The 12,113-nt window shown below is 37.6% G+C and overlaps 1 protein-coding gene across 12 annotated transcripts in view; it reads left to right on the top strand.

The window, feature by feature from the left end:
• The window catches only part of TTLL5 (tubulin tyrosine ligase like 5), a 254,786-nt gene that overhangs the window by 99,913 nt on the left and 142,760 nt on the right, over positions 1-12,113 (top strand). For 10 of the 12 annotated variants that reach the window (XR_002123777.1, XM_019640361.1, XM_019640358.1 and 7 more), the window contains 3 exons: positions 1,953-2,080; positions 4,832-4,915; positions 5,487-5,885. Coding sequence is in view for 11 of the 12 variants with exons in the window: in XM_019640361.1 (XP_019495906.1) it covers positions 1,953-2,080; positions 4,832-4,915; positions 5,487-5,885 (611 nt within the window). In the remaining variant the exon portion in view is untranslated. The remainder of the gene's footprint in view (positions 1-1,952; positions 2,081-4,831; positions 4,916-5,486; positions 5,886-12,113) is intronic. The other 2 variants (XM_019640360.1, XM_019640359.1) reach the window with 1 other exon arrangement.

Below are 12,113 nucleotides of genomic sequence, written 5' to 3'. Positions count from 1 at the left end.
ACTGGAAGGCCTTTTTCTAAAACAGACTTGTACAAAACCACCAATATAAAGGATAAACCATCTGTATAACCCCATTAATTAGTCTTCAACATCAAAATCAGAATGAAGAGAAAACCAGGTAGAAAAATCAACTCTTGTTAATTTGTGAAGTTAAATCGGGTGGTGGAATATCAGTCACCAACATAGTTTGATCCGTGTTTAATACCTTGTATAGACCTAACCATAGCTTCAGTATCATGTACTTAAACTCACAGCAAACAAATAATATCATTTTTTAGGAGTTCGTAATTGTGTGATGTTACTTTGTTGACATTCTTGGGTCTTGAGTAATATGATTGATAAAGCAGGTATAGAAACAAAGCAAGAAACAGTTCCTCACGTCAACATTATAAAAACAAAAGAAAAAAGGCAAACTAGATTATGTTCAGAAAATGGCTGTACTTTTAAGTAAAAATATTAATTTCTAGTTCCCCTTAGGGGTCTTCGAAATCTCTAAAATATGAAAAAAGAAAATAAAAAAACACCTTTTAAAAAGTGATGTGCATTTATTTCCCTACCAGCCCTAACTGGACACTAAAAGTGAATTATGTATTCCATTAACTTGGATACAGACTTGGAGATGAAGTATATGGGAACATATTTACTCCTGATTGAGGATTAAATGTTGATTATCGGAAATGAGTGGTAGTGTCAGTTCTTTTATTACATTTAGGTGGTACGTGGATGCGTTTGTCAGGGCTGGTAACTTCCAACACCTTCAGGACTGGAAAGGGAAACAAACTATGAGGTGGGCAGAGGATGAGGCAGGCAGTGTAAAGCGGCTCGTATGTGACCAGCCTTAACCTCCCCTTTCTGCATTCTGTGAAGGGACAAGGAAAACACGCACAGGCAGGCAGAGGTGGCCGCCTATGTGCAGCCTCAGCTTTAGGTCTTCAGCTGTTAACTTGAGGTCCTTATCTTGTGACACTTTGCTACTTGGGAGACCTTGGGGTTCACTCTGAGATTTGTAGACACCATTTCCTAGGCCATCATTACGGCGTGTACTTCAGATCTAGGTTCTTTGTAATCATGCAGGAATATTTTGCTTATTCGAAGGCCGCTTATCTGGAACATAGCTAGGCCCCAGGAACCAAATGTAAAAAGCCATTGAGAGGTTGCTGTAGATGTTACAAAACCCATGCATAATACGTATCCCTCATCTATTTCCTTATACTTTGCATTTTGTGGATGTTCTTCATAAAGTGCATATAATTTCAGTGTTTGAAGGGACCTCAGGCCGTCTAGTTCAGTCTCCTTCATTGTACAGATGGTTAGGGAACTCGTCCACTGTTACACTGGTGCATCTCCTTATCATTGACAAAGACAATTAAAATGGCGGGTGGCTCCTTTAGTGAATGTAGTAATACTTCAATTATTGAGGAGTGGGGTGGGCACACGGAAAAGGGCCCGATAATAAATGCTTCAGACTCTGTGGACTACGTGTAGTCTTTAGAGTATATTATTTAAAAATAGAAAAACTGTTCTTAGCTTGGAGCCCTACAGAAACAGGCTGCTGGTCAGGCTTGGCCCACAGCCCGTAGTTGGTGAATCCCTGACCTAGAACTTGGCTGTCCGATAGAATTTTCTGTGTTGTAGCCACTGAATACTTGAAATGTGGCTAGTGTTACTGAGGAATCTTTAAGCGTATTTCATTTTAATTCATTTAAATAGTCACATACCATAATAGACAGTGCAGCACTAGAAACTTCACTGTGGAATGAATGAAACCCTATCGTTCTTTAAGTTTTTAGATTGCTTTACTTACATTGTGTTTAACCATCTATTACTAGGGAGTTTTCAGCTGGTGCTTTTCATTTTCCTCTTCTCCAGCTAACTCCATTTCCATAATAAAACCCGGTGGAAAGATTTTCCAGAACAACTTCCTGTTCTGACCTTACTTTCTCTCATTTCAGTGAGGCTGAACTGGAGGAGGTATTGACTTTTTATACCCAAAAAAACAAGTCTGCAAGTGTCTTCCTGGGGACTCACTCAAAAAGTTCTAAAAACAGCAACAGTTATTCTGATAGCAGGGCAAAGGGTGGTAAGTATGTTGGTTTATTAATGAAAAATAAGACGAAACAAGTGAAAGAATCCGACATGCAGAAGAGAGCCAAGCATAATGTGCTTGTTGCCTAAGCACTAGTTGACGCCACGTGGGGAAATTTTGCAAGTGTTGGTGTGGGGAGTGAAGACGCATTACATTGTCACCCTAAAAGCAGAAGAGGGACATGATCTAATGTTTTAATTAAGAATTAACAACAGAGAGCTTTTCAGGACAAGTAAATAATAACTGACATTGGCTGGCCGAGTGGCCCAGTTGGTTAAGAGTGCAAGCTCTGAGCAATAAGGTTGCTGGTTCGATTCCCACATGGGCCGGTGAGCTGCACCCGAGCTGAGCTGCCAACAGGTGGCTGAATGGCTCAGTGGTTAGAGCTTGCTCTCTTAGCAACAAGGTTTCCGGTTCAACTCCTGCATGAGATGGTGAGCTACGCCCACCCGCAACTAAGATTGAACACAGCACCTTGAGCTGAGTGGCCTGATGGCGACTGGATTTGGAGCTGAGCTAGCTGCGTACTCTACAACTAAGATTGAAGGACAACAACTTGGCTATTCCCCTTCCCCAATTCCCCAACACTGTTCCCCTCCCCCAATTCCCCAATTAAAAAAATAAAATAACAATAATAATAATAATAACTGACATTTAGTGAGCGCCAATATTACTATCTGCTGGACATGATCTTATTTTTTTGCTTTCAAAAACCGTATGGAGTAAGTGCTATTATAGAACTTCTTTACAGATGAGAAAGCAGAAGCTGAAGGAGACTGCGGAACTTGCTCAGGGGAGTTTGAACCTTAGTCTGCCTGACTCAAAACTTACGCTGTTAACCTTTGTTCTTCTCCTCTCCTCATGGTACCTCACTTCTGTTAAACGTTTTGCTTCCTCTAGCTCATCACCATTGGCATTTGGGGTGGGAGAGTTCTTTGTTGTGTGGAACTGTCCCATACCTGGTGGCATGTCCCTCAATGCCATGTGCTTCCTTCAGTCATTGTGACTACTTGGAATGTCCCCACATATTTCTGGAAGTTCTCAGTGCTGGGAAACTCGGTGATTGTGGATTTGAGAATAGATGTGGACCCAAGTATCTAGCTCACATCATATGATCAAAAAATGGCAGTGATATTCTGTTATAAGCAAAGCTCTGTGCTTTAAATGTAAGATTCATTTAAAATTTATATGGAAATGTAAGACATAGGCAACCAATAGACTAATTTTATCAGTAGATTCAAGGACGGAGACTTTTTCCCTGCTCTTAAGGTTGCCACAGTCAAATGTGGAAATGGCCAGGGGAATTGGTCATTTAAAATGTGAGTTTTCCCAAAAAACAATGTTAATGTTTTAAAAACTGTTTAGGTTCAAAGGCAAGTCCACAAAAGCCTGTTTAGGTCACTGTATGATTGAATTACTGTATTACTAGAACTTCTGAGTCCAGCTCTCTTCTAGAGCTTTCTTATCTAAGTTCTGAAACTTGTTTATTCATCTTTTCATTCATCCCTTCTACACATTTTTACTGAGCACCCATTACATATCAGGTATTGCAATAGTCACTAGGTATATGATAGTTGCTAGGACTGTCATAGTCCTTGGCCTTATAACATTTATTGTCTAGTGGATAAAGTTGGGTGAGTAAATACAGGAAGAAGGTTGGGGGAAGTGTTGGGGACACGAGACTGAGGAGTTCTTATAATGAGGTTGGGGTAGAGAAAAGTGTGTGAACCTAGGTAGGTGAGGACCTAGATTGGCATTCAGGGTATAACTTTTCCCCAGTGGTAATGGGGAAGCCTTAACAACATGTACCTTGGAAATTCTGGGGTTCATGTGTTAAAGACTGCCTTTACTCAAGATCTATATCTGTCTATACCTATCAAGAATAAGTAGAGGGGCAATAGGAAGGCCAATATCATGACATTAAATAGTATCTGGATTTATTTCAAATATGAGCACGCAGATGTGTGACAGTATGACCATGGCTGGTGGTGATGGAGAGAAGATAACTCATATGCCCTAATTCTTTCATTCTGAAAGATGACCTGTAAAATGGCCTTTCTTCAGTTCTTCTAGGAGCCTAGCCTTTGAGAAAGATTTCGGAATATTTCCTAAGTATATGATTAGTTCTGGCTGCCCTGTTTCAGAATTCTATTGTAGAAGAAAACTAATTTGTTAGAATATAGATTTTTTTTAGAGTGATTTTGTTATTGAATATATTGGTCAACCTATTTCAAGTAAACTCACTCAACTTAACTAAAACCAAGGCATTGAAGAGCTGGTGTAGTATCTAGGTGTCGTGCCAAAAAATATTGGGGCTGCTCTATCTTTTGGTAGTTGCCCTGCTCCATTTGTATTATGACTTCTTTGCTTCAGTGGGTACCACCAGTCAGCTTGGTCTCTTGTTTCCCTAGTCTGAATTCTTGGCAGAGGCATCTGACTGCCCTTACTTACTTTCTTTTCCAGGCTTGTTGGCAGTGCATGGATGGCTACCCTGGCTTTAAGTATCTTTCCCTAGTTCAGTTAGCTGGAGTTGGGGTTGAGGATAGTTGAGAATTATTTGGTTGGTTGTCCACTCAATGGGGCAGTGGGTGTGGCCACCCTTAGAAAAGTGTAGTGAGATAAGCAATGGTTCCTAGAATTGGTTACTGGTTATGTTATATTTTGGAAACAAAATTATGTGCAGAGTGATGCCCTAGCATTTGACTTGTAGGAGAGCCTAAGGTCAGTATTTATTTTTTATTGTAGATCACCCTGAGACGATGGAAGAAGTGAAGATAAAGCAGCCCAAACAGCAACAGGCAACAGAAATCCACTCTGATAAATTATCTCGTGAGTGACTTCGAACTACATAGATTTGCTGCTCTCTGATAAATCTCTAAAACAAACAAGAAAGTCATCAGATATTAAATGATTCTAGAGCATGAGACATTGCCACAAAGATGCTCCTTTTCTTTGTTCTTCCTTTTCCCTTAGAATTTCCTCTGTTCTACTGATCACCTGTTTTCCTTTCAAGGAATTTCTCACTTTAATGTTTAGAAATTCTGAGCACTTTTTTAGAAGGGTGAAAAGCAGAGAGAAAGGAGTTAGCTGTCACTGCCGGAAACTTGGTCCTGATGCCCTAACCTTTGTAAAACTCCTGCTCTGGCAGATGGAGGTAGTCCCAACTCCAGCTTTTAGAAAGGACTAAAAAGAAACGATTTCTGTTGCCAGGTGTCTCTGTAGGCAAATTCATTATGTTCATGATGGATCCTCGTTAAAGTCTGTATTTTTCATGATTTCTGTTTCATGATAAGATTATTTTGATGTTTAAAAATGTTTACTTCGTGTGTTCTAGAGTATATGTCAGTTTTTCTTACAATGATCTGTTTTTGTTTTGTTTTGTTTGTTTTTGTTTTACTAGGATTTACCACTTCAGCAGAAAAAGAGGCTAAATTAGTCTATACCAATTCTTCCTCTACTTCTCTTTCTGGTCCTGCTGCTACTCTTCTGCAGAAAATTCCCAACACCCATTTGTCATCTATAATCACCCCCTCTGAGCTCTCACCAGGGCCTGGCCACCATTCTTTACCTCAGTTTCCTCCAGCCATCCCCAGCATGCCTCACCAGCCAGCGGTTTTACTGAGCACAGTCCATGACAGTGCTGCTCCCTCTTTACATCCTGGGACCCAGAATATACCAAGCCCCGCTGGCCCGCCACGCTGTCGATCAGGCAGTTACACCACTGGCCCCTTTTCCTCTTTCCAAAGTGCTGCGCACATCTATAGCCAGAAACTGTCTCGTCCCTCTTCAGCAAAGGCAGGTGAGTGAGAAAATGAAAAGCAGCCTGAAATGCCAGCCCTTTCCCATCCCCAGTGAAAACGGAATGTCATCTCTCCCATTCGCATTTTCTTTTGAAAAGTAAAGGGACACACTCTGCATTGTTCTGATGTGACTAAGGAAAAGTCTTGCGTTTGGTCCACTAGCATCCATTCATCGATACAAAATAAAGCAGGACTTCTTTTAGGTGCTGGGGATAAAGAAACGGATAAGACAAGCCTTCTATTTACTAGCATTTTACAGTCTAGTCAAGAGATTTCCCATCGTAGATAATCATAGACCGATGAGTGTGCTATATGCATTCTTTCTGATTGAAAAAGTTATTTCTGACATCAAATTAGTACTGTTTTATTTTTCAGTGTATTGAAAGTCAGGTGTGACCTGAATACATAACCAAAGAATTCTTAAAATAGGGTATCTAATTTTAAATGAAGTAGACCCATATTATCAGTCAAGATTTTCCCCCCAATTTTTTAATAACAGCTTTATTGACATATAATTCACCTACCATAAAATTCACCCCTTTAAGATATATAATTCAGTGGTTTTTAGTATATTCCCAGAGTTATGACACACTACTATTTTATTTTAGAGCATTTTCATTTTCCCAAAAGGAACCCCATACCTTTTAAAAGTCACTGTCCGTTTTCTCCTCCCACTAGCCTTTGGCAACCACTAATCTCTTTCTGTCTCTATAATAATTTGTCTATTCTGGACATTTCATGTAAGTAAAATCATATAATTGGTAGTCTTTTGTAAATGGCTTCTTTCACTTACCATAATGTTTTCATGGTTCATCCATGTTGTAGCATGTATCAGTACTTATTCCTTTTTATGGATGTATAATACTCCATTGGATGGATGTAGCACATTTTGATTATCCATTTATCAGTTGATAGATACTTGGGTTATTTTCACTTTTTGGCTACTATGAATAATGCTGCTGTGAACACTCATGTACAATTTTTGTGTGTACCTATGTTTTCATTTCTCTTGGGTGTATACCTAGGAGTAGAATTGCTAGGTCATATGCTAAATTTATATTTCCTCTTTTTAAGAAACTTCCAAACTGTTTTCCAAAGTGACTATACTATTTTACCACTAGCAGTGTATGAAGGTTCAAAGTTTTCCATATCCTTGTCAACACTTATTATTGTCTGACTTTTTTATTTTATTCATCCTGGTGGGTCTGAAGTAGTGTCTCATTTTTGTGGTTATCATTCGCATTTCCCTAATGACTAACGATGTTGAGCATTTTGCATGTGCTTGTTGGTCATCTGTATGTCTTCTTGGAGTAAATGTTTATAAACACTTTGTCCATTTTTAAATTGGGATATTTATCTTTTTATTGTTGAGTTATAAGTGTTCTTTATATATTCTGGATACAAGTCCCTTGTCAGATACATGATTTAGAAATATTGTGTTGTCGGAAAAGTCATGATGCATGTTTGTGACAGATGGCACTAGTTTTTGGAGGTACTAGAGTCATTCGCATCATTGTTATTGCTATGTCATTAGACAGCTGACAGTTCTAGCTTCATTCTAAAAAAAAAACTTGAGCGATTTGGTTGAGTTTTGGAGATTTTACAACAAGTTGAAGATGGAAGACCAAACTGCATTTTGCCATATTTTACTGTTTTACTTCCATAAAGGGAAGAATGTACATCAAGCTTGTGAAAAGTTGCATAAAGTTTATGGTGACAATGCTCTACAAGAATGTCAGTGCCATCGATGCTTCATGAAATTCCGTGCTGGTGATTTTGATCTCAGTGATGCTCCTCGGTCAGGGAGGCCCACCAAGGTTGATGACCACAAAATAAAGGCATTGATCGCGTCAAACCCACATAACACAACACAAGAGATAGTAGAAACATTGAACATCCATCATTCAAGCGTTCACAACCACCTGAAGAAGCTGGGATACATAAACAAGCTCGATATTTGGGTTCCGCATGAATTCAAAGAAGTTCATTTGACGGCACGTATAAACATCTGCAATATGCTCATTAAACGTGAGGAAAATGATCCTTTTCAAAGCGACTGATAACTGGTGATGAGAAGTGGATTGTTCACAACAATGTGGTGTGCAAACGGTCTTGGTCCCAACGTGATGATTTACCTCAAATGACATCGAAAGCAGACATTCATCAGAGGAAGGTTATGCTCTCAGTTTGGTGGGATGTTAAAGGTGTCGTGTTTTTTGAGCTCTTACCAAGGAACCAAACAATCATTTTAAATGTGTATTGTCGGCAATTGGACAGTTTGAACGAATCCATCATTCAGAAACATCTAGAGCTTGTTAATTGTAAAGGAGTTGTGTTCCATCGCGACAACACGAGACCACACACAAGTTTGATCACCTGTCAAAAATGATTGGAGCTTGGATGGGATGTGTTGCCACACCCACCATACTCACCTGACCTTGTGCCGTCAGACTTCCACTTGTTTCGCTGTCTTCAAAACTCCTTGGGTGGTATAACGTTCAATTCAGATGAGGCTGTAAATCAGCACCTTGTTCAGTTTTTTGCAAATAAAGACAGATCCTTCTATGAACGAGGAATTATGAAGCTCACTGAAAGATGGCATAAGGTTATCGAACAAAACAGGCAGTATATCATTGATTGATCTTTTTTCTTTATATAAATAAATGACCTTTGAAAAACAGAGACAAAAATACGTCATGACTTTTCTGACAACCCAGTATTTTCTCCCATTCTATTCTGTTGGTTGTCTTTTCATTTTCTTGAAGCACAAAAGTTTTAAATTTTGATGAAGTCTAATTTATCTGTTTTTTCTTTTCTTGTGTTTTGGTATATATGAAAAAAATACTGTGTACCCAAGGTCACAAAGATTTATATATGTTTTCTCCAAGAGTTTTATAGTATACATGTAGATCTTTTATCCATTTCGAGTTAATTTTTGTGTATGGTGTTGTATGATGGTCTAACTTTATTTATTCATTCATTTATTCATTTATTTATTTGCCTGTGGATATTCTGTTGTCCCAGCACCATTATTTGAAAGAGTGTTATTTCCCTGTTGAATTATCTTGGCACTCTTGTCAAAAGTCATTTTATCATAAATGTGAGGGTTTATTTCTGGATTCTCAATTCTATTCCACTGATCTCTATGTCTGCCCTTATGTCCGCACCACATTATCTTAATTACTATATAGCATTGTAGTAAATTTTGAAAACACCAAAGGTGATTCTTCTAATTTTGTTCTTTTTTTATATTGTTTAGGCTATTTTGGGTTTCTTGAATTTTCATATGTACTTTAGGATCAGCATGTCAATTTTTGCAAAAATAGGCAGATGGGATTTTAATTGGGATTATGTTTAATCTGTAGATTGGGGAGTGTCTTAAAATTGGTCAAGTTTTTAAAGACTTTAGTAATATCCATATTATGGTGAGTTACACCTAAGCTACGTTTTGTAAATAGCCAATCTGTTTCTTAATCAGTATCTGATTTCAAGTGAAATGGATATTATAACACGCAGCTTGAATCAGATATATTAAAAGGTTCACTTCAATAAGTTGTAAATATGAATATGTGCATGTGTGTCTATGCTAATTCTGGGTGATTCTTATGATTTAATCTTCTAAAGTCAGTAGTAATGATAATGATAATGTTGTGATTTGAACTTTTTTCTCCCGTGTGAGAAAAATTTTCTGTAATGTCACTGTCTTCAGTACCCTGTGTTATCATCAAAACTTTTTTTTAACCTTTTTCATACTTTCCCACAGAAGCATAGGGAGCAGAAGAAGCTAGTCAGTTAAAAAATGTTTGTTGTGATTTATTATTTTACCCATGGATAAGCTATCTGTGGATCAATTTAGGAAAGACTTTTATAAGAAAATTTTATAAGACTTTGGTGAGAGACATTAGAAAAAACCTATATAAACAAATAAATGGACTATGTGCGTGGATAGGAAGACTCAGTATCATAAATGTTTCAGTTGTCATCGAATTGATCTCTGTGACTGTACTTGTCAGTAGTCTGTGGCATCTACTGTCAATACAATTCCAATCAAAATCTCAACAGTTTTCATGTTGTACTTGACAAGCCTATCCTAAAATGATAATGAAAAGGCAAAAGGCCAAAAATTGTGAAAACCTACTAAAGAAGAAAAATAAGGTAGAGGAGCACCTTATTAAGCCTTAATACAAAGATAGGATAATTATGACAGTGTAATATTGGCCAAGGTACAGACCAGTTGACCAGTGGAACAGAATAGAAAGTTAGAAACAATCACACAGGTGGAACTTGGATATATGACAGAGCTGGCATTGTAGACAGTGGAAAAGAATGGGTTTCTCAATAAATGGTGCAACATCCAGGAAACATGAACGTAGATCCCTGCCTCACACTACATATAAAATCGGTTTCAGATGCAAAACTTCAAACTTCTAGAATAATATAAAGGAGACTATCTTTAAGATCTTCTAATAAGAGGCAAAAGTAAAAACATAAGCAAAATGCCTATAAATCGAGAAAAAAAGAACCCAATAGAAACATGACCAGTGATACTAGAAAAGAGTTACAGATGCTCACTCAATGTCATTATTAATCAGATGAGTGTAAGTGAAGACTACAGTGAGATTTGATACCCTCTTAGGGGAGAATTAAGATGCTTGACAAAACTAAGTGTTGGAAAGGGATGTGGATCAGTAGGAACTCCATATTTGGTTTGTGGGAGCATAAAAAATACCACTTTGGTATTAGCACATAAATTGAAGACTCAACTTACCCTATGACCTAACAATCCCACTCCTAGGGATTTACACACGAGAAGTCCTCCCACATGGACACCAGGAGATGTATGCGAGAGCATTTGTGGCTGTACTGTTTAGAATAGCAATAAACTTGAAGTGACCAAAATGTCCATTCATGGGAAAAAATAAGTTGTAGTGTATTTGCAAAATGGAATGCCAAGCAGCAGATAAAGTTAGTAAATTTCAGTTCTGCTTAGAAAGGATGAATCTTGGTAGTATGGTATTGAATCACAAAATCAAGTCCCAGGAAGCTGCTACATACAGTAAGATATCACTTTTACAGAGCTCAGAAACAAGCAAAATTAACTAGTATTTTGTTTATGCATACACACAAATACACACATAAACACATAAAACTATATTTTTAAAAAGAAAGGGAGTGAGTGATAACGGGAGATAAGAGATGGGGGAACACGTGGGTTGATGCACATTAATTGGTAATGTGATTCTTGAGTTGGGTAATAAGCTCACAGGTGTTATTATAAAATGCTTTATAACATATATTTGTTGTAAGTAATATTTTGTATGTGTTACATAAAAGTAAACATGGAAAAGTTATAATTTTTAAAGCATGGTCACCAAATTGTATATACAGAATGATCACAGTTATAGAAGCATTCATAAGACAGAAAGGAAACACATTATACTGTTTCTATTCTTCTGGGTATTTTAACTTTTTTCAATAGGATGTGTGATTATCATAGAAAAAATATGAACTTTAATTTTTTAAACTTTATTGGGAACAACCATGGTCATTGATTACACATTGCATTCATGCTACAATGGCATAGTTGACTCTTTTAAGGAGGGTGCAGCTCAGTGGCCCATGTGGGGATTGAACTGGCAACTTTGGTTCAATCAACACGTTGCTTTAACCAACTGAGCTATTTGATCACCCCTGAACCTTGATTTTATATTAAATAATTTCTTTTTGACAGAATTTCAGTGCTCAAAAATAATAGAACTCTGTGATATTAGAAGGATTGTGGGTGATTTGACAGTGGATCTTAGACTACTGACAAGTACAGTCACATAACCAGAAAAAATAAGAATTATAATGAGTTTCAAGGCTACATTTTTTTGTTCAAGATTAGTAAATTCTAGGATTGGTTATTTTTCACTACTCAGGGTGAAAATTCTTCTTTGTGAAACTCTCATAATAAGCAAAAACACATTAACAAATGCATGTAGCAGTTTGGCAATAGGAAGACTTTTTAGGGTATAGTAAGGATTTTAGTTTTTAGCATCAGAAGATAGTTTATTACTCCTTAGGTTGTCAGAGATCCTTAGGATTCGGTAAAGCACCTGTCAGCTGATATTTCTCTGTCACCATCCTACCGTATTTGCCGGCGTATAAGACGACTCGGCGTATAAGACGACCCCCTAACATTTCCACTCAAAATACAGAGTTTGTTATATGGTCGGCTGTGTGCG

This window comes from Hipposideros armiger, unplaced genomic scaffold (genome assembly GCF_001890085.2).
Source record: "Hipposideros armiger isolate ML-2016 unplaced genomic scaffold, ASM189008v1 scaffold_49, whole genome shotgun sequence".
NCBI lineage: Eukaryota > Metazoa > Chordata > Mammalia > Chiroptera > Hipposideridae > Hipposideros > Hipposideros armiger.
The sequence above is the reverse complement of the archived record's forward strand: the minus strand, read 5'-3'. Positions and strand labels throughout refer to the sequence as shown.